The sequence below is a fragment of the Cyprinodon tularosa genome, unplaced genomic scaffold, assembly GCF_016077235.1.
Source record: "Cyprinodon tularosa strain WSP-4 unplaced genomic scaffold, ASM1607723v1 ctg102, whole genome shotgun sequence".
NCBI lineage: Eukaryota > Metazoa > Chordata > Actinopteri > Cyprinodontiformes > Cyprinodontidae > Cyprinodon > Cyprinodon tularosa.
The window spans coordinates 1142501-1165899 of NW_024037805.1; the positions used below are offsets into that span (position 1 = coordinate 1142501).

At 39.9% G+C, this 23399-nt stretch overlaps 2 protein-coding genes across 3 annotated transcripts in view; both read right to left on the minus strand.

The window, feature by feature from the left end:
• Positions 1-4261: 4261 nt before the first annotated feature.
• fcer1gl (Fc receptor, IgE, high affinity I, gamma polypeptide like) lies at positions 4262-5698 on the minus strand. Its single transcript, XM_038279492.1, has 5 exons — positions 5548-5698; positions 5369-5460; positions 5155-5190; positions 4737-4766; positions 4262-4512 (listed from the first exon to the last, which is right to left on the minus strand). Exons 1-5 carry the CDS (start codon positions 5552-5554, stop codon positions 4447-4449), a joined length of 231 nt encoding a protein of 76 aa, XP_038135420.1. The 5' UTR covers positions 5555-5698; the 3' UTR covers positions 4262-4446.
• Positions 5699-5892: 194 nt separating this feature from the next.
• The window catches only part of LOC119779705 (vang-like protein 2), a 30209-nt gene continuing 12702 nt past the window's right edge, over positions 5893-23399 (minus strand). For both annotated transcript variants that reach the window (XM_038279470.1, XM_038279480.1), the window contains exons 2-8: positions 20248-20620; positions 18862-18985; positions 17579-18186; positions 14875-15008; positions 14577-14712; positions 9960-10203; positions 5893-8513 (exon numbers count right to left, since the gene is read on the minus strand). In XM_038279470.1, the coding sequence (XP_038135398.1) occupies positions 8253-8513; positions 9960-10203; positions 14577-14712; positions 14875-15008; positions 17579-18186; positions 18862-18985; positions 20248-20318 (1578 nt within the window). In that variant the 5' untranslated portion in view covers positions 20319-20620 and the 3' untranslated portion in view covers positions 5893-8252. The remainder of the gene's footprint in view (positions 8514-9959; positions 10204-14576; positions 14713-14874; positions 15009-17578; positions 18187-18861; positions 18986-20247; positions 20621-23399) is intronic.

The window sequence follows — 23399 nt, forward strand, 5'->3', positions numbered from 1 at the left end:
GAAAATGGAAGTGTTTGGGAACGACAGCAACTCAGCCACGAAGTGGTAGGCCACGTAAACTGACGGAGCGGGGTCAGCGGATGCTGAAGCGCATAGTGCGAAGAGGTCGCCAACTTTCTGCAGAGTCAATCACTACAGACCTCCAAACTTCATGTGGCCTTCAGATTAGCTCAAGAACAGTGCGCAGAGAGCTTCATGGAATGGGTTTCCATGGTCGAGCAGCTGCATCCAAGCCATACATCACCAAGTGCAATGCAAAGCGTCGGATGCGGTGGTGTAAAGCACGCCGCCACTGGACTCTAGAGCAGTGGAGACGCGTTCTCTGGAGTGACGAATCGCGCTTCTCCATCTGGCAATCTGATGGACGGGTCTGGGTTTGGCGGTTGCCAGGAGAACGGTACTTGTCTGACTGCATTGTGCCAAGTGTAAAGTTTGGTGGAGGGGGGATTATGGTGTGGGGTTGTTTTTCAGGAGCTGGGCTTGGCCCCTTAGTTCCAGTGAAAGGAACTCTGAATGCTTCAGCATACCAAGACATTTTGGACAATTCCATGCTCCCAACTTTGTGGGAACAGTTTGGAGCTGGCCCCTTCCTCTTCCAACATGACTGTGCACCAGTGCACAAAGCAAGGTCCATAAAGACATGGATGACAGAGTCTGGTGTGGATGAACTTGACTGGCCTGCACAGAGTCCTGACCTCAACCCGATAGAACACCTTTGGGATGAATTAGAGCGGAGACTGAGAGCCAGGCCTTCTCGTCCAACATCAGTGTGCGACCTCACAAATGCGCTTCTGGAAGAATGGTCAAAAATTCCCATAAACACACTCCTAAACCTTGTGGACAGCCTTCCCAGAAGAGTTGAAGCTGTTCTAGCTGCAAAGGGTGGACCGACGTCATATTGAACCCTATGGATTAGGAACGGGATGTCACTTAAGCTCATATGTGAGTCAAGGCAGGTGAGCAAATACTTTTGGCAATATAGTGTATATATATATATATATATATATTATGTTCAGGATCCAATACAAATTTTTACTTTGCGTTTTTAAGTTAATAAATGGTGGCCACCCTTCAAAAATAATGATGAGGTCTTCTTCGGACTATTGTGTAAATCTGTTGCAGCCTCTAGTCTCTGGAATAGTTTGTCCCTAATTATAAGATCTGTGCAAAAACCGGAGCAGTTCAAGTTTTGTTTTTGTTTTTTGCTATACACCATACAGCTGAAAAGTTTGAGATCAGTTGAAAATGTAGTTTTTCTGTGAATACTTAAATATTCTGCTGTTAAAATATAAATTAAATTATTTATTGGAATATCTTCATAGCTATACAGAGCTACACTTTAAGGCAGCATCACTCCTGCGTTCAGGTGGGAAAACCTCAAGGCCATTTGCTCATTTCAAAAATATTACGCAATCATGTTAGCGTAAGTGAAATCTGTTCTACTTGTGGTTTTCTGGGTATCTGGGGCTTCAACTCATAACTGGACAGAGGAATGGAATAAGGTTTTATGGTTATTTGAGAGATGCAGAACAAATAGAAAGATGCTGGAGGAGCTTTTGAACACATCCATTAAACATGGTGGAGGAAACATGATGGTCTGGGTACACTTTGGTGTCGCTGAAGGTGGAGATTGTTCAGGGTAAAAATGAAGAGTAAGGCTATGTTCGCTATATCGCTCTGTTCAGTAAAACCTAACAGTACCCTGTGGACGGCGCATCATTGGAGCCACTTTGGTCCTACAATACAAGGACCCAAATCAAAGCTATGCCAGAGGTAGTGGGTACACTGGAAAAATCATAATCTAGATAAGTAAATTTTTTCTTAAAATAAGTGCAATTGTTCTTGGATTGAGTAGGTAAAAAGAGTCATTTTGCCAATGGAACAAGATAATTTACACTTAAAATAAGAAAACATAATTGCATTGTCTTATTTCAAGTGGATGTTATCCAATTCTATTATTTTAGGAGTAAAAATACTCAAACCATTGGCAAACTATCTCATTTTTCCAGTTTAATAAATGCCCATCAAGCCACACCTACCTGTGGGAGGTACTTAATGAAACACACAACTTGTTTTATTGATAAAAATCCAGGTTTTCTTGAAAAAATATAACATATTTTGACTAATTCCATATTCTGAGTAGTATAATATTACCTCTGCCAAGAAGGTTACATTTTCATTGGGGTTAGTTTGTCTGTTTTCAACAGAACTAAAAATTTATAGACGGACTATCTATCTATCTATCTATCTATCTATCTATCTATCTATCTATCTATCTATCTATCTATCTATCTATAAAAAGAAGTCACAAAACCGGGTGATGTTTAACTCTCGGTAGAAGTTTATGAGCATTGTAAAACTTTTTCATTACAGTGACATAATATCCTAAAATTGAGCCATTTCAGTAGAAGCAGGCTAAAGGGATTTCCTAATCTCGGACAATTTGTTGAAACTAAAGCCAGCAGCAGCGGTGATTGGACCACTACCATTGTTTTATTAATGTGTCATGTGATCTTTAATTCAAACTACATTTATACAACGATGACACATGTTGTCCATAAGTCTACTTCTCATCTGTGGAGGTACGGCATCCTGCTCTCCTTTAAAGGTGGGCCTTCAAATCACTCTCGGCTCTGGGACACGGTTATTCTGGACAGGAGCAGGACTGATCTCCTAGGAGAAAGTGTCATTTTATTCCCCTAATGACTTGGATGAGCTGGAGTATTGTGCTCCATGAAGATCAATAAAGACCTGTACTGTTCACACCGGGGCACAGAGGACCATTCAGGGGCTCTGCTCACAATGACACAGTCACCAACATGGGACGAGCCGTCCACTTCTGCCTTCTTGTACTATTTCAGTCTCTGTTGCAACCTGTCGATGACACGCTAAGCTCAATGGCTGCTTCCTTATAAGAACATCCTGTTTGTTGCCTTGCAATGACAAGGTACTGCTGATGAATTGTTAAAAGTAATTTTGGTCTCATGATGTCATAATGTGATGGGCGCTGTGGAGGCACCGCGCATCTATGGAGGCCTTTTAGTCCTCCCCCTTTAGTCCTCCCCCTCACTGCAATCCCATTTCCTGTCTGTCTACTTTCAAAAACAACAGCTAAAGGCCACTAAGCCTAAAAACTATTCAGCATGATGTGAGGAGGACCGTCTAAATACAAATTCTGATTCAAGGAGGACATTTCAGCACCTCAGGTGAGGATGCTGCCATGACGTGGAGGTAGAGCTCATGACCGATATTTCCGGCTGTCGCTGGTTCATGTCCCGGCATTGCTGACCTTTGCCAAATGTCTCTCCCCTGTCTTCCAACCCAAAGTTTCTATACTTTTGAAAATACGGAAATAAGGAAAAAAGGTAAAGGCCACTAGAGCCTAAAAATACAATGAAAAAAAAAAAAAAACCTTGTGAATAATACCGTTAAGTTCCCTGTTCGAAAAACAGCAAGTTGTGCAAAAACTCCACCAGAAAAAATTATTAATTTTAGGGTCATTGTAAAATATTACCCCATTGTGGAAAACCGCCTAACACACATCTGCTTTAAAAAAAAAACAGGCACCATGTCAGCACTGGAAAAATGATCTAGAAATAAGTAAAATTGTAAAAGTGTATTTACCCTTAATTTGATAGGTAAATGAGATAGTTTGCCAATGGAATTAGTATTTTTACTCTTAAAATAAGATAATTAGATAATATGCGCTTCAAATTAGACAATGCAATTGTGTTTTCTTATTTTAAGTGTAAATTGTCTTGCTCCATTGGCAAAATGTCTCTGTTACCTTCTGAATCCAAGAACAAATGCACTTATTTTAAGAAAAAATGACTTATGTAGATTTCGATTTTTTCCAACGGGGAAAAACATAGAAAGTCATGGAAAGCAGAGCTTAAAAGTAGAGCTTAGATCAAAATAATTAAGAAATACATACTTTAAAAAAAAGGGGGGGAAATGACAAACAAAACTGATGGACTTTAAAAAGATTTAAAATAAATATTTATGCCAATCAAAAAAAATTATATCTTTTATAACGTTTTCTCTGCTTAAAAATGCTAAAATAACACATTGATGCTCTGATAAATAAATTAAAAACATGAATAATAAGATCGCACACGAATCGCTGTGAATGAAGATGAAAAAACTTTAAGATTCTAAAGCGAGCAGAAACAAATGTTTCCCGACTTCTGCTTTTCTTTTGTGTTTTGCAACCTGAATAAAATTAGCTGACAAGCACAGAGTAAAGAAAACAATAAGGAAATCACCAGGCACTAATTTAATCATCACTTGTTAAATAACTTTACTAGTTTTGTGCAGAAACAGAGAAGGAATATTTTACAAAAGGTGAAAAAGTAAACAAGAGTCTCAAAAAGTGACTATACGGAGACTAGAGCACAAAGCCATATTTTTCAGCTCGGCGTCCTGATTTTACTGAAATGGTGCAAATTACACAATGGGCTTTTTGCTCATGTTGATGGTCTCGTAGGTGTCACTGGTTTTGGACGTCAGACCCTGCAGGACACAAACAAATACACTAAAAATGAGAATATTTAAACAAGGTTTTTCTATTAGTACTTCTTGCTGCTAGTCAGGGTGTAAACTAGTGACAGCCTGATGCCTGTCCTATAAAAACCAAAACAAGGGGAAAAAAGACCCGCTGACATGAGATAGGCTGCCACTTTTCTCTCATCTGCCTTTTTTAAAGTCTTTTTAAGCTTAAGAATAAGAAGTCTCACCGCATAGATGCCTCCACCTGCGGACTGCTTCTGTGGGACGGAAACACAGATCATCACCTCAGTAGCCGAGTCATTTAGATATAAACACACTGAACAGCTAGATTTCCTTTATTCGGAGGAAAAATAAGTTTGTTTTTGTTTTAATTGCATTTGAAAGGAAACAAGTTGTGAGGAAACAAGCAGGAAGCAGGATTTAACACTAGAGCCACCAGTGGAAACTCTGAGTGTGAAAATAAATAATGTAGGTCGGTGGTCAGCTTGAGTTTACAGGAAATGATTGATTGAGGCTGGTTTTTAAGAACTACGACATTTCGAGGGTAAAATGGCACCTAACAATGCCAGACCATGGAGTTGCATAGATAACGCCACCATGATTGGGTTTGTTCTAAAAAACACAGACAGGTAGCTTCATATTTACCTCGGGGTAATCGGCAATGTTGTTGGATGGACGCATCTGTTAAATAAATGAAGCAGAAAGAGGAAAATGTACTTTTTCCACAAGAAACAAGCACAATTAGCTGCTTTTTCTTCCAAAGTAGTTCTGTTTGCAGTTAAACCTCCTTATTCCGCTGTAAAAAGTGAGCTGAAGGAGTAAAATCGGAGCCAAACTTCAGAGCGTTTTCACGTCTTACCCTCAGTCGGCAGTAAAGGATGGTTAGAATGATGCCGTACAGGATCAGCACCCCATCCAGGATGTAACAGACGACCATGTCTCCAGCTGGCTCTGTATGCGTACACACAGCGCACAACGAGATATCATCATCAGCTGCCATCAACAGATATATAAACAACTCCTAATGCGAAACTTTACCATGCATCAGAAGATGAAGATGGATGAAGAGAGGGCTGGAACTCACCGGAGAAGAGCAAAGAAATGGTTCTCCTTTCGTCGACTGTCTGAGAAACGTCAAAGTGTCTGAAGAGTATCAGCGAGTGACTGAGAGCAGGAAGTGAAGGGCTCTCTGTCCGTTTTGAAGCTATGAAACCACACGCCTACCACATCAGCCATCTTCCCCTCACAGAAGTTCCTCTTTAAACTCTTTGTAAGCAACTGTCTTCTTTAATGTGAAATTCCTGAGAGAAGATATTTTCTGCAGCAACACTCGAAAAAAAAAAACAACTGAAGTTAAACAATCTGGCCTGAGCCGCTCAGAAATGGGTACCAAAGACAAGGTTTATTAGGAATACATGGTTTAATGATAGAAAAATGTCTAAAACACTTTACAAGCTACTGTTACCAAAAAAAGAAAACACAAATCTACATTTTTTTGTCTTTACAAATAAAAACATTCAGAAAATTGCATCGTCATAACTTAGGCACCTTCAAATGATACAAAAGTTAAGTTCTTTTAAAATAAAAAAAATGGAGCCCAAAAATATTTTTTGCATGCTTTCTTAAAAAAAAAAAAAGCGTTTGTTCGTATTTAACGTCAAACACTTCAGAGTTTGTGAGAGGGTTTAAAAAATAAAAGAAATCTGGACTTAGAAAGGCAAACAGACTGTAGCTGAGCCGATGGAGGAGCCGATGGCTGCGGATCCTCCAGGTCTGCAGAGAAAAAGGCAGAATAAGGGTTCGTCTAGAGCGGCGCAAGGCGAGGCGGTGGTCAGACGATTTACAGTCCTATGTCTGCTTTGAGGCAGAAATCATTTTTTGCTTCAAAAATGAAAAAGAAATATTCTCCATTTTGTTAAAAAACGGCTTCATGTAGAACGATTTCATCTAAAGGAAGTGTTGTGACCCCACTTAAGACGTACTACACCAAGATAAGATCATCTCTAATTAGATTATTTCCTTTTAGGTAAAAACCAAAAGGTTTCGAATGCCTTCAAAAATGAAACGACTGATAACTTTCTATTGGCAAAAAATTCCACCATACGATGGCGTTTCATTTTCATCAGGCGTGTTTCTTCCTCATCATGATCGCTTTATTTCTGATTTTGTATTTTTTACGCCAGTTGAAGCTCTTTCAATGTTAAATTTGGTCAGTTTTAGCATCTTTGAAGATAAAATGCAGCTAAAAATTTACAAACATGGCTAAAATAAGAAAGTTTTTTAACTACGGTACCAGTTAGAGTTTATGTTTAATAATGAGAAAAAAATGGGATAATGATTAAATAATGTGCAGTCAGCATTTAGCTTTTCCACATAACTTCATCATACTTTACTATATTTAAGGTCTTAGAAACGCTGATTAAAAATAGCTTTTTGAGATCTAATCAATGTGAAAATGTTTGTTCCAGTTAGTGTCCTGGCGAAAGGTCAGGAAATCAGGCGTTGGATGGAGATCTGCAAACAGCAGAGTCTGTGAGTCTTGACCACCCAACCGCTGCCATAAATATAAACCATATTTCACACTTGAATCATATCCTGTATGTTTCCGCGTTTTAAACTTGATTAAACCCGAAATACTGCAGCTGAATTTAGTTTTACAGCTTAAGCACAACACAGTAAGACCCTGATATTGATGCTCATTTTACCACCTGGAAAAACAAAACAAAAACGAGGTTTAATTGTTTGTGTCCACATCAAGCTGCAGACACTGTGTGCATTTTGTTTCTCAAATTTTTGATTTATTGCCAACAAATCCCGAAAGCTGAGCACCAAAACCATCATGTGTTTATTAAAGGTGTGCCATTGTCCAATTTTAGCCCATTATGGCTAAAGACAGTTAATGAAAATCTTGCATTTAGCCTAAAAGAGTTTAAATAAATGCATTGAGTCAGAGGGTTTGGTTTATTTTAGACACGTTTGACCTACAGCATCATACAGACGGCGATACTATTGAGGGATGATCATCAGCTTTAAATAGCCTTTAGTCATATCAAGGCAAAACGAACCATTTAATTTAAACTCTAACTGTAAATGGATTTGGTTATTTCCAAGTCATCTCACTGGATTTGTTGGCAATTAGAAGATTTGGATCACTGCCAGACTTGTGCATCTAAACATGCATCAAAACTGCAGGGAAACTCCTGCTGAAAATGTTCTCGCTCAGAGCTTAAACCGGTGCAGGGGGGGAAATTTAAAAAAAGGCTGCATTGTTACAAAAAAAAAAAAAAACAATCAGAGCACATAATGCTACATTCTGTAGGTTAAAGCAATAAAAATCCCCTCGCTCTCATATAAAAGCAGGTCCGTCAGAGAAAACATCACCACCAGCGATGAAACAGAGACAGAGAGAGAGAGGGGAAGTGACAGCTGTGATGTAATCGCCTCCTTCCTCCTGCGTTCGTGTGTCGAGTCATTGCACCTCTATATCCTCAGTGGTTACAGTAAAACAAGTCAAATGTTCTTGAAAAGGAAACACTGGTGGTGAAAAGGCATCTGCTCATTTTTTGGGGGGGTCGGGACAATCATTGAGCCGATAACAGTTTGATGATCAGAAAAGCTGCTCTCCTCCCTTTGATTAGGTTCTGTCAGAGAGGAGGAAAGGAATGACTGGATGACAGGGTGTCCCGTCACATCCAGGTGGAGCGAGCTGCAGGACGGAAAGAAAGAAGATCCATCAGCCGCCCTCACACCGAGGTCTCCGACTGCAGCCGCATGACGAACTTGTGGCTCTTTGGATCGATGAATTCCTCCCCCAGCCGCAGGAAAGGAAGCGGTGTTACCGTGACGACCAAGGAGAAGTCCGAGCGCCGCAGGGAGAAGACCAGACCCTGTCGAAGGCCCGAGGTGACAGGCTCCTCGCTTACCAAGGTCCACTGGCGCCCCCTGCCGTTTTGCTGCTGGTACTGCATGGTGGGGCCGGGGGTGAGGTATCGCTCTAGGAAAGCCTGACAGAGAGAGAAAGAGAAAGATCAAACTCATATTTAATCTTTATTCAACTTATCTGTTCAACTTATCTGAATATTTAAGGTTAATGTCTGCACACTTTTCCAGCCTCTTTAGTCCTCAACTTTCTGATTACTCAATAATATTTACTATGAATTCGAGGTAGATACTGTGTTTACAGCAAGCAGGCCTAGTGACGGGACCAGAAAACCTGACAATGGGAAGGAGGGAGGCCACAGGAGTAGAACAAAAAGAAAAGGCAGGTAGGAGAAAAAGAGGGGGACAAAAGGAAAGAAGTAAGGAATGGAAAAAAAGAGGGACAAAAATGAAGAATAAAAGACAAGGTAGGGGATGGAAGAAAAATGGAGGCACAATTCAAGGAGAGATGGAGGGACAGAAAAGGAGATAGCAAACACGAAAGGAGACAGGACACATCTATGGTAGAGAGAATAAAAGCCAGGATGGAGAGACATGATGAGGGAAACAAGAAAGATAAAAGAAAAAGAGGAAATGAGAGAGGATGGACACAATGAAGGTGTGTGAAAAAGGAAGCAAGGAAGGAAAAGGGAAGGGCATAGGAGAGAGAGATGTAGAATAAATGGACAAGAAAATAAAGAAAGGAAAGACGAGGCATTAAGTACAGAAAAGACAACATTTCTTTAGCCGTAGAGGCATTTCCAAGCTCTATAGGATCCATCTTGACAGTAGGATGCTAAGGACTAAGGTTACTTAGGGTACTTACTGCCTGTAAAAACATAAAACAAACACTAATCACTATCTCATCAACATGCACCCACAATTTACACGCAGAGATGCAACAACTATAACCGATTAATCAAAAGGTTTTATTTTCATGTTTTCTTTAAAGTTTTAACACCAAAGTAACAAACCATTGAATTAGTTCATAAACACAATAGTCTCCATGGTGCACTCCACTTGGTGATTAAAGTCCTGCTCAAAAGATCACAAAACTCTAAGGCCCCTATCATTTTTTACACTGTGTATTATTAATTAGCAGTAAGGATATAAAGTTGGTTTGGAAATACCAGTACATGATCTATGTTGTCATTTTCCAAGAGGAAAAGGCCTGGAGTCCATCACAGGGTCTGGAATGCACCAGTGTGACAGGAAGCACTTAGATAGCAGATACTCTGCATTATTTATGGAACTTCACACCATTAGTTTAAGCTTTATCTTTTAACCCATTTTAATTTTTAGATTTTTTTTTATTGATCAAGATCATGTTTATTGATTATCTTATTTATCTTGGCTTATATAGCAGCTAAGGTCCAAGGAAAATTGTTCAAGAGCCAGGAAGTCTGGCTCCAGGCAAGTTCTCTTCAAAGTGCTGAAGAGATTCCAGTTAAGCTTCCACATCACTGGACACTAAAGCTAAAACATGTAGGTTATTCTAAGCAACTAGTTCATTAGAAAGATGTTAAACTCACCTTGGGCGTCATGTTGTGAGTGATGCAGAACTGCAGGTGTGTGAGGATGCTCTCCATGCTGTGGAAGGCCTGCTGCCTCGTCGTCCTAAGGTACTTCTGCATGGCCCGGGCCATCGGAGCGAAGATGGCCTGGGCGGCCTCTCTAGGGTCCATCACCTCTCTGGGGTGTTTAGGAGACGAGGCCACTTCATCCTCATGGAGGCGTTTGATGTGCGTGAAGGCCTCTTCTACCGCTACAACCAGCCTGCACCAGACCCAAAAAAAAATCAAGAATAACTTACAGACTCGTGGAAGAGCATGACAACGGTTAACTAGTAATGTAACAAATAAAAACATTGAAAGCAACATAGGGCGTCTATTGCTGGGGATCATTCCTGGAAGCTGAAGTGATGCAAAAGACATTTGAGGTTATAGAATAGATTTTAATTAAATGGGTAAATATCAGTATTAAAAGATTTGTGAGCAGTCATTAACTGTCCGTCATATAAGAGAGCTGTTTGAGGAAAAAATAGGCTACCCTATCAATTTAGACTTACGTTGTCATTTTGTATACACAGAGTTTATACAAAACTAAATTTCGATGCATAAGCTTTTCAACAGTGAATGAGCAGCTCAGCAGTGAAATTAACTTTTTTTTTTACTGGACTTTATTGATCTCACATTGGAGAATTTACTTCTGCATTTAACCCATCCCCTTTGGGGAGCAGTGGGCTGCAACTGTGGGGCGCCCGGGGAGAAATTTCCATTTATAAAGTGCAGCAGTGATCAAAATGTTAACAGTGTAGGAGAAACATGGTGCATCAAATGATCAATTTCCAATTTACCTTCTTTACCAAGAAAAAAACCCAACAGTTTGAAAAAAATAACATCAATTTGATACATTTTCAAAATTATTTTGGCTCAAACAAATCTGAAAAATCTTGCCCTTTTTTTATCCCTTTAAAGAGCTCAAGGTAATATTATGTAATTTGGCCTCCTGCTGCAGTTTCACCCATCACTGTTACTGCAGGGTCACATGTTCACATAATGATATATACACTCAACAAAAATATAAAAGCAACATTTTTGGTTTTGCTGGTTTTCCAAGTGGTGGCCACACCAGATACTGACTGGCTTTTTGAAAAAAATAAAATAACCGCAAAAGAAATCGGATTTTACAAAAAAAAAATCAGAATTGAGCATGAAGGCCTGCAGGGTGATTTTAGCCTAAGACACGCCTGTGCACTAATCATGGCATCTAATCAGCATCTTGATATAGAACACCTGTGAGGTGGGATGGATTATCTCAGGAAAGGAGAGGTGCTCACTTTCACAGATTTATGCTCTGTTCGAAAACCTAGGACGTGTCCTTAGAAGGACGGATTCAAAGGATGATTACGTCATAGCGCGGCGCCGAGGTCTGGTCGGATTCCAAGAGTCCTCGTTATGCGGCCTTAAAATGCGTCCTTCTTTTTGCCTGATTTGAAGGACGGGTCCGATGTATCCTGGCTACCCTTGGATATCCCAGGATTCATTGCGAACCAAGAAAGCCGGCTGCTCCGTGATCAGAGGGAAGGTTACTTGGCGCCGAACAGTGGTGAAAATTGGAAGTTCAGTTTATATAACCCAAGTCTGTGAAAAGCTTCGTCTGAAATGAATTAAAATAGTTGTTTTAATGGTTATTGAGTCAGATATGTGGCGGTAATGTTTAATTTATCTAAAGGTTTTTATCTGTTATTGTGTAAATGGGTTTGGCTGGAATTAAAGGACAGATTCTAATAGATCTGCAGAGTGGGAACTATAAATCTGATAGGAGTTTAAGTTTTTTTATTGCTGTTTTGCACAATATGCTTAACTAATTACTTTTTGTTGGTAAATATTAGAGATTTTGCAGATATATTTTTATACATACATTGTTTAGATTTACTCATATATTTCTAACCCTTTTATAGAATAGAATAGAAAATCCCTTTATTGTCCCACAATGGGCAAATTTACAGCAGCAGAAAGATTATTGAAAATAGTCACACAAATGAGGGCCTTAGAAAAATGTATAAGAATAACATAATAGGGAACAGTTAAAATATAAAAAATACAACTCTGTTGAGTGTTTTAACAATATAAAACTGGAGAATAAATAACCAATATGCAGCTATGGACATTTTTACAGTAATGGATATTTGAAAATAGCAGCAACATCAGAGATGTGCAGAATGACAGCAGCAGGTTATTTAACTGACTAAGGTTTCTATCATTACATTTGATTTTAGTTGTTCCCGGTGGGTGAAACATTTATTCCACTCTGGATTCTTGTGAGTGTAGTCTTTGTTTACTTTATAATAATAAATAAATAAATAAATAAATAAATAAATAAATAAATAAATAAATAAATAAACAAACAAACAGTTTTAAAAACTTTGGTTTTCATTCTTTTCCTGCTTTGTGTGTCAACTTTCACGGTTGCTAAGCAACAGAGCTTACGGTGGTAAAACCTGCTAAAGGGTAGACCTGTTCGGATTCACAGCCCAAACTCTTCCGGTCTCCTTATTTTCAAGGACTTCAAAGGATCCAGTCTAGGTAGAGTGTGTCCTTGGAGGATGCAGCCCAGGATTTCAAACAGAGCCTTAGACTGGTTTGTAAACAATATTTGAGGGAAATTATTATATTATGCATGTGGAAAAAGTTTTAGATCTTTGAGTTTATCTCATAAAAAATGGGAGCAAAACCACAAGTGATGCGTTTATACTTTTGTTAAGTGTATGTGACACACCCCCATCTGTTTATTATTATTCAATCATATTTATTACTCTGCAGACACCACCTCTTGCACAGCACATCCACACTTTTTACATTTTTATATGCTTAAACAGATATACATAATGTATAATTGAACTTTATTGATTTCACACTGGAGAAATTTACCTCTGCATTTAACCCACAGGTGTCAAACTGGTTCCAGAAAGTGACGTGTGGCTGCAGGTTTTCTTTCCAACCAAGCAATAGCACACCAGACTCCAGTCATCTCATCAAGTGAGTCCAATCTGAACATGATGATTTGATGAGATGACTGGAGTCTGGTGTGCTATTGCTTGGTTGGAAAGAAAACCTGCAGCCACACGTCACTTTCTGGAACCAGTTTTACACCCCTGAAACCCATCCCCTTGGGGAGCAGTGGGCTGCCACTGTGTGGCACCAGAGGAGCAATCAGGGGCAGACCAACACCTCCCCATAAAATATATAAATATATATATAATCTTTTAATTTTCCATTTATGGTTATATTTTTTATATATATACATTTTTTTTTTTTTTATGTTTTAACCCTTTCTGTTGATCTCGAAGGCTCAGCATTAGTATTCCAGTGTGTCTGCCCTGTTGTCCGTTACAAGAGGCTAACAAAAATCTTGAGTGGCTTGTGGTCTCATCAGCATTTGTTCGCTTTGCAGAACAGCTCACATTGCAAAAACGATCTAGTAATAAGTAAAAATGTCTTAAATTAAGTGTATTTACCCTAAATTTGAGTAGGTAGATAAGATGATTTGCCAATGAAATTAGTATCTTTACTCTTAAAATAAGATAATCAGATAATATGCACTTGAAATAAGACAATGCAATTGTTTTTCTTATTTTAAATATAAATTGTCTTGTTCTATTGGCAAAGTGTCTCACTTACCTCCTCAATTCAAGAAAAGATGCACTTATTTTAACAAAAATACTTTTTTACAGTGCAAGCTCAATCAGATCAGACCAAAAGCATCTGAGAACATCAGTTATTAACTGTTTCATCGCTGCTGCAGTTGTATTTAGGTCGGAACCTTGACCAAGTCCTTCTAACAGGAATATATATATATATTCTTGTAAACCATTGTAGCTCTGGCGGTATGTTTGGGCTCATTGTTGGACTGGAAAGCCTGAATTATTGTTTTTCTCTGTTCATAGACCATCCCACCTGAGCTGTGGCTCTCTGTAGCTCCTCTAGTGTGACCATTAGCCCTTTTAGCTGCTCTGATCACTGTTCCTTAATGTTTTTTTTTTTTTTAAACAAACTGAGCTGTGCTGAGCTGTTTTTATACTAAAACTGAATTCCAGATAGCTGTGTTTACATGCTGGGTGTTATACTGCTGTTGGTTTAGTGGTACTTTAGTAAAAGTTGCAAAATCAGGCAATGAAGCAGGGATATGCAAGTTAAACAGTTCATCTAAGGTGAGCCAAACTGAAACTATGAGTTCCTCTTAAAACAATACCATAGCTCTAAACAAACAGTCTGCATGAAACAAAAAAAAAAAGAACTTTTCATTCAGGACTGTTGGGCAATAAGTTTGTTCTGCTTCTTTGAGGCGGCAGACGGACAATTAATCAAGCTTTGCGCTAATAAAACAAATCAAACCAAAATGTTTGGCCTTCAAAACCGTCTGATTTTTACAGCGGCCGGAACATGTGAGAACAGGACAACCATGAATCACTTAAATGAAGGCTTAAGTCAGATTGTCAGAGTTTACATGAGCGAAAGACCTTAATGATATCCACAGCCGCCATGATTACTCTCCCGTCACTACTTGCCCGTTACTTTAATCAGGAAACAGAACAGAATATCTTTTGGTTCGTTTTCAGTGAATCTGTGCCTCGCCCCATACCCCACCTGGCCTTGCGCTTGCGAATCCTGCGCTCCATCTCAGCCTCCTCGTAGTAATACTCGTTGTGGGAGTTGTCCCTTCTCCTGGCAGCCGCTGCGATCATGGCCCGCGATTGGCCCGTTGAGTTATTGGTAGGGTTTTCTGCAAGACGACACATGCAGAGGGAGGATTTAGAGGTTTGCATGACAGGTTTTCATCTGCTGTTCATACAAAAGGGGAATAACGTCCTCGGTGCAGGAACCACCCCTAGAATGAGGTGGAAGCTACCTCAGAGGGTTACTGATAGTGTGTCATCACACTCACCATCCAGGGAGTAAACCTTGAACCCGGTCATCTTCTTCGACAGGATAGACTTGGGAAGGTTGACCACGGCAGGGTTGTAGACGGAGAAGTCGCTGTAATACCGGTCCAACACCCAGGCGGCGGCTCGCTGGATGCTGTTAACAAATCATCAGGACAGAACTGGTCAAACACCCCATAATGGACTCTAAATATTTATATAAGCATTCTTTTTTTTTTTTACTGTACATGCACATCCTTTGATGAAATAAAAAAATGTTAATTACAACTCATTCCAAAACAACAAGAAGGTTAAACATCATTATCAGGATTAGAGAGGTGGAGGCTCCTCCTCTGGGGCAGAAAATGGTAGAAAAATAAACCAACTGAAGCTCAAAATGTTTCCTGGAAACTTTACTGCAGGAATGTCCAAAAAATGGAAATATTCTAAGACTAAACAAGCTGTTCTGAATTGCTGCAGTGGGACAAACCAAGTCTAATGTCTACGTCGAAAGATTTGTTTTGATATTCTTCTGAGGTTTAGATGATAACGTCACACAGTCATAATTATTTCAACCTAAAACAGTTTGTAAATAAACTAGAGAAGATTCAAAGATTTTGAAAAATGAACCCTAATTTTTTTTTTATGTTGACCCAATAAGATTAAAAAAGGCTTAAACATTGAAAACTACTGAGGGTAGGAATTACTTCCTGGTCAAATTTAAGAGGAACCATGGCGGTGGCGGGTTGGGGGTGGAGTCTATTTCAGCCCCTGGATGTTTGGTAGGAATCCCCCCCAGGGCTGAATCTTAGGCCTTGTTTTATTTCCTTCTTTTCTTAATAGTAGTGGGTGAAAAATATCTAGAGTTAAATGCAGCACTATGCAGATGACACCATACTTTACTCAGCTACTGAATGAGACTTGAATGAACAGTTTTTTAGAGTATCAGTATATAAGAAGGTGTTTGTAACCTTTTTAACTGAACAGAAAGGAAGGAGATTTTGAAATGTAGATGTTTAGCTCTCGCCTCAGGTCCCCTCCCTGGCCTAACCGCTGGGAGCTTGGTTACAGGCTGGATATTGAATTTCCACAGATTCAGTTTCCTCTAGTTTGATGCAGGTGTGGAAGCTGACAGAGGATCCTGATCCTTTTCAGCACACTGCAGCGCAAACTGACAGCTTCCTGTATGCAGGCCAGTGTGCAAACCTGTTAGTCAGACCTGTGTGTGTTACTCTGATTTTTTTTTTTTGTTGAATACTATTTATTAAATATAATCTACTTTATCAGAAAAAGGAATTAAAGCATTTCTCATATTATTTTAAAAGGGGAAAATGAGAGTCCAGTTTGAAAATAGTTTGCTAATCTAAATGAAAGTAGATTTTTATTTCAATATATTTACTTTGAGATCATCTATGATAGTATTGGTATATCTTCCTTAGAGGGAGATCTATTTAAAGAGGGTATTTTGCATGAAAAGAGGGCCTCTTAAATGTATCTGTCAGGAAAAAAACCGATTCGATTTATTAAGACTGACTTGGTAGGAGACAAACATAAATATTAGAGACCAGAATTGTGTCAATTACAACATTAAAACAGGATTAAAAGACTATCAACAATGAAATTCTAAATGAAAGTTTATACCGTGTTTTTATTTCTTACCACAATGTCGATTTGCAAAAATGTAAAATAAAACACTGGAAAAAACAGGAAACATGAAAGCAATACAAAAAAATAAAAAATAAACAACAGTTGGACAGTTGTGCGTTCACGTTAATATAAATAAAAGGCACATTGAGAATATTTTAAATAATATGGTAACAAATCCAGAGGTGGGTCATAAATAGTTAAATCTACTCAGTTACTTTTACTTGTAAAATAATATTTGGAGAAAATAAAAGATCTTAAGGAGCAGTTTTATTGTATCATACTCCATACTTTTACTTGAGTAAAATATTTGTGAATTATTGCTACTCCTGTTTGATTACAACTTCTGCCTCTTCAGTCCAGTGTGAGTTAGCTGAGCTATTCAGAGATCAGACAGAAGTGCACTGGAAAAAAACGGAAATCTCAACAAGTCATTTTTTCTTAAAATAAGTTTGTTTTTTCTTGAATTGAGAAGGTAAGTGTGAAACTTTGCCAATGGAACAAGAAACAAACACATCTAAAATAGGAAAAAAACATTGCATTTGAAGTGCATATTATCTAATTATCTTATTTTATGAGTAAAAAATACTCACTCCTTTAGCAAATCATCTTATTTAGCTGCTCAAATTAAGGGTAAATTAAGGTTGACTTATTTCTGGATCATTTTTGCATTGTGGAAGCTCTTTGATCTGCTCCTATGTATTCATATATTAATCACAGTAAGAAAACATTTTATTTTGAAAATATTTATTTGGAAAAAATTTTCAAAATTGTGCAGGAATTTGTATTTTTTTGGTAATACTGTAATTTTTACTCAAGTTTTACTCTTTAAAAAAATAAAAAAGAATTTGCACATATAGTCAGACCGCATTGTTTCTAAACATTAAATAAGATGCGATGATCCAGTAATTACTCAGTACTCAAGTGTTTTTTTCATCCAAATACTTTTTTCCTCTTTGTTGAGTCATTTCTTTATACTTTTATCTGAGTAAAAAATACTCTAGCTACCTCTAAACAAACAGAATGAAACCTTAGCATCAAGCTAGTTGTATTAAGAAGCAGTTTTCAGGATCAGTCACTCACCTGAGATGCCCAACGTTGTAAAACTTGCTGGCTCCATCCGTGCTCCGGACCACCTTAAGGCAAAAAGCCGGCTGCAGGTGTCGCACCTCCAGCAGCACCAGAGCAAGGTACTGGATGAAGAGCAGGGCGTCCACCAGCGAGGCGGCGTACTCCACGATCCCCCGGTAGTCCCGCTCTCTGGGCTCCAGCACCCGTACGCCGTAGAAGAGCCAGTACGACGCCACGAACAGGAACACCAGCACCATCAGCAGGCAGCGGAAGACGAAGAAACGTGGGAGGGTGGCTCTGGGAGGGCGGAGGAACAGCGCCCAGGAGGAAATAAGCAGGACTAGGAGCTTGAAGGCGAGAGAGACGTAAAGGCCCTCACAGGGAGTCCCGCAGGGCTCCAGGGCATCTCGCCACAGGACCTGCGGCAGGATGAGGAAGGCTAGCGGCGTGACCAGAGCGAAGAAGCTTAGACAGCCTCCCAGCGCCGGGCCAATGAAGCGTTTGCACTCCAGCGGCGTCGACTCCTCCAAATCTTTGGTGAGGCGGGTGAGGTCCTCATTTGAGATGCTGTGCTCCGAGGTCCCAGTGACGACAGTGGTGGTCTCCCCCCAGTTATCGTCCTGCGTCACAGGGACAGAGATTTCTCTGATCATATTGGTAACACACCTGGAGCCTTAAATACACTCATTATTTTTTTAATTTCAGGAAAAAAGTCCTTAAATCCAAGATCTGGAATAAAGAAAATGACTTTTATCTTTATTTTTGGTCAAAAAGAACAAAGCCCTGAATGTCTTTTTGCCATAAAAAGTGGCGGTTAGGTTTCTATTGACCCTGTCTGCTATTTAAATAAAGCCTTTTCAGTTTATCCAGAGACAAACACCAGCCTCTACACTCTAAGTGATTTGTCTTCTGTATTTAGAGGCTCTGTTGGACGAAATGTCAACACCTGCTCTGTCTCTGCTGACAGAGACTGAAACCAAATGAATGACTGCTCCAACAAAACACAATTCAGCCGCTGATGGAGCTGAAGAGCCCACTCCTGTGGCCCACTTTGCTGAAGTCTGTCAACAGGTCTTTGTTATGAAGGCAGACAGCTGCGTGGTCATGGCTTCTCTGAGAGGTAGATAAGACTGCAGGGTAACCCTGGGCTAAAGCAGAACTGTGTTTAGAATCTGATAAACTTCTATCCAGGCTACAAGTGTCGGATTAATCAGCATGAATGATTCCTGAGGTTAAACTTTGACCATTTATGGCAACTTCTTTAAAATAAAACGAGATGTTTGAGCAAGGCTGACCCTGTCATCTCCTCGGGTGGACTCTGCATCCAGCAGCGGTTCTCCTGGCGTCTGGATGGTCACCGATTTGTCTCCACGGCTGCTGCTGTCTCGGCTCTTGGAGCGGTGCCGGTCCCTCCGATCCCTAAAGCCAAGGATACAGAAAGTTTAACAGAGAAACTGAGTTTTCTCTCCTTTTTTTTGTCTCAGCTGCATCATAATATCACTGAATAAAATTTAAACGGTGATAGAACGATTGTCACAGAAGAGATTAAATAAAGTTTGATGGGAAAACAGTGCCAACATGCAGGGAAAATTTATATTCATTTAGCTTTTTTGCGAAAGTAAGAGTAAAACTTCTCTTTTGGATGAGAAACAACCCACGCTGTGGCTATACATTAAGTTTGATCCATTCTGCAGCACACTCATCAGGACTTTTCTGCTCCAGCAGACCTGTTATACATGATTGGATTACCTCCTCAGCAGCGATGGAGTGCTGCAGGAGTCGGTTAATCACCCATTCCTTTAAGTCAGGTCTGTGGCAGCAGGGAAGCACCTACAATATGCAGCATGACTGAACCTTTATGACCACTACCTTCGACATTTCTCCAGTTATCTTTACTGCACCCAGAGAGGAAAAACTCCCTTTTAACAGGAAGAAACCTCCAGCAGAACCAGGCTCAGTGTGAGCGGCCATCTGCCGAGGCCAACTGGGGTTCAAGGAGACAGAAGCAGAGATACAAAAGGTAACTGTAAACCAGCTTCACAGGCGGCCCCGTCCAGGAAACACAGCCGGGCAAAAGAGCTCCCATACAAATTATTCAACGGATTTACCTTGTATTAAGAAACTATAAATACCAGTTGGGTAATAGGAAAGGTATTGTGCAGAAAAAAACTGTTTAAGCTATAAAGCGAGACCTTGTTTATTCTATTCGAAGAGCAAAAAAGAGCAATAAATGACGTAACATCTAGGCTGCCTCTCCCAATTTTTTAATGGGGGAGTCCGGCCTTTTTGGTGACGGCATAGAGCTTTGAATCCTGCCACTCTGGGTCCCTGAGCAAAACCCACACTGCTACCTGGGCAACGCACAATGGCAACCCACTGCTCCCCAAGGGGATGGGTTAAATGCAGGGAGTTCATTTTGTTGCTCTGTACTAGTGACAGTGTAATGAAAATAAATAAGCTGGAAACACACGAGTTTTGATCCACATTCATTTGGTCTGCAGTTTATCTTTAATTAATTCAGATTAAATATTTATATTTGGATCAAAAAGTCCTGCTTCTTCATATAAATAATCTTTTAACCAAACTGCGTATTTTGGGGGTTGTTTTTCCCTAAATTTGACCAGAAGAACTAAATAAAAACACATCTGAGTAGTTCTCAATATTTGACTTCTTTCACCCACCTGTGCTTTCTGGAGCTTCGGGAGTGAGACGACTTGTACGAGTAGCCCGAGTACTGTGACTCGTTGTCCATGTCTCGGGTCGGCGGTGAGCGGGCTGTACGAGCCCCGCCTCCTCCACCCGTGCTGCGCCTCTCGCCGGCTCCTCCCAGCTGGCTCTTGCGCTCAGAGATAGACTTGGTGGAGAGAGCCAACGGCAGCTTGAGCAGATCAACCTTGCTCCTGAGGGAATCTATCTTGGAAGCTGATGCAGATGAGTGGTGAAAAAGAGGGGAGGTGGGAGAGCAGGGGGGAGGCTACAGAGAGGAGGAAAGGGGATCGGGAAAAGGATGATGGGTAGGAAAGTCACAGCGGGGAGAGATGAAGTAGTTGAGACCTGAAAAAAATAACAAGAAAAAAGTGTTAAATCAACCAATATAAGAGTTTTTAAGGCAGATGACGATTATTTAGGTACCACTCTGGAGTCTGATATGATCTCACTTTCTACATTATCATGCAAACGTTTCACAAGTTTCAAGTTGAACAAAAGGAAACATTAACAATTCAAACAAACATTAACAATTAATAGCAAACTGAGGGAGTGGCCATGCATGTGCTTAAGGTGATCTGAAGGCCCTGCTGCTGAATAAACTAATGAATCAGAGAAGACAGGCACGTAAAGGCCAATTCAAAGAAAAATACTTTTACTGACTTATTTAGTTATCTATTAATTGCTAACTGGAGTTTAGAGATTCTAAAATGTGTCTTTAGCTGACACAGCAACCCACCTCATGTAAATGTAAACATTTTGCATTTAAGATTAAAAAAAAACTTTTTCGTCTTTCTATACGCTCTATCCAGAACTCCTCAAGTGGAAAAGATTTAGTTTCACCTGGTTTCATTTCGTAAAAAGTCTTTTTAAAGGAACCTTTAGCAATCTGATTATTAATCAATTCATTGAAGAAAAAAAAATATTGACAGATGAATACATTTGCAAAATAATAATGATCTACACAAATCCAGCTAAAAAACGACCACCCTCTAACTTTCTGCCTATTAAAAAATTTACTGCATTTACAATCAGGGGTGTGTTTAAGGGGCCTCGGCAGATGGCCGCTCACATCGACTCTGGTTCTGCTGGAGGTTTCTTCCTGTTAAAGGGAGTTTTTCCTCTCCACTGTCACTACAAGCATTCTTAGTGTGAGGGATTGCCTTCGAGTCAATTAATCGATGCAATCAGCTAGTTTTCCTAAGATTGAAAACTTTGAATCAATTTGACTGGATAATCTGGATGAATTGTCTCTGTAAAGGGCCTTGAGATGACATGTGTTGTGAATTGGTGCTATATAAAGAAACTGAATTGAATTGTAAACAAAACCGATTCGCAGACAATATCATGATTTTCGGCTGCCATTATGTCGATCTTTCAGCTCCTAGTGTTGATTTAAAACAAAAAAAACAACAAAACTTTCAATCTAAAATAATGAGGGGAAATAGGCTACCTCTGCCCCCTCATTGGTAGATAGAGCTGTGGAGCCCTTTTGCCATGTGGCGCAGAAACATTACTGTAGTTGAGGTACTCATAGTGGAAAACGTGGACTGACTGAAACTCCAAACAGCATGGATTCTGAACATATACAGCACCTGCTTTTTTATCTTTACATTCCATTTTGATAGCTGGGTAAAATATCACAATATATAATAATACTGCAATATCATAACATCGTAATTGTGACCAACGTATCGTAACACACATGCCAATACTCCCCCTATTTACAATACATTCACAATTAAAAGAACACAACTCTTTAATTGCAGAAGCACTCTCTTTTAGTCTCAACACATTGAACAACACTAAGAAAGTGGATGTCTTTCCACAGCTGAGTGGGTTTGTTCCCACACAGAAAGGAAGAGAGAGTGGCAGCTAGCATGCAGATCCATGCACGATAGTAGAAGATAGAACTTTTTGCAGAAAGGTTACGTCCTGCATTAATGGACTCTGGAAAAGCCAGCTTTAAAGATCCTGGAAAAAAACTGAAACCCTGGAGGGAAACACAGACATGCTTATGCTTTATGCTTAGTGCAAAGAAAAAATATCTGCTGCGCTGCCTATAATGACGCCTTTCGCACATTTACCATTTTTTTCTTTGACTGCATATTACCTAATTATCTGCAGCCGACTTATGTCTTACTAAGAGCTTCCTTGAAATGGGAATTAGTCCATAGTGAGATCAATAAAGTCAATCTTGTATTAAAGAAAAAGTCTCACCCTTCAGGGAAATAATTTTCTGTCTTAAAACTAGTTTTTAGACTTTAAGAAATTTTAAAATTTGTTAATTCCTAATAAATCCTTTTGAAATTTAACAACAAATATGCATGAAGATGTAAAACCTCAAACCAGTAAAGTACGGCCCAGTAGGGTACGGCTTAAATATCCGATTTTGGGAGGTTAGATCAGAAACAAAGCCTGTTTTATGATGCGTCTCCGATGTGAAATGACCTTTAAGAGTCTGTGTTTCTCATCCGTAGTGAGAATCACAGCTCTCAACCCGGCAGACTGAGGCCTTTGGCTCCACGGACACTTACGCCCATTAACCCCCTGAACCCGGGTTCTGGTTTCCCCACAAGTGCGCATATCCTGTCCTCCAGGTCTCTGCTGAGGTTAATCATTACACGACTGTATCTCCTCTCCAAGTTGTGAGCTTTAGCCTCTGTTAGCTGCGTCACAATGGCAGCCATATTGGATTACGGTGTTTGCACTAAACTTGTTTGCCCTCTCCCACCCTCGCTCGGGCTCACATTCCCTCCCTGACGGCCCTCCTCTCCTGGGAAACGGGGCCTCTCCGCTGCCATGGGGATGAAACAGGGTGCTCAGATGAAAAGGCGGAGGCTGTCAGTTGTCGTGGAGACCTGACCTCACGCCGGCCTCTGTCAGTCTGTTCTCCACACTGGAAGAAGACCTCCAAAATAAGCGTGCTGGCTTGATGGATGTCAGGCTGTCACATGGTGGTTAATTGAGAAAGGGAAGGCCTGTCTCGCTGCCTTTGATTGGACTCTGTGAGAAGCGGATGGGTCATAAGCTGCGACCAAGTCCTGACTCCGTTTGGCGAGGTTTCTCCTTTCCATCAGTCTTGCTATTTTCCCTGCCAACCAAATGTGTATTTAGGATGCCTGAA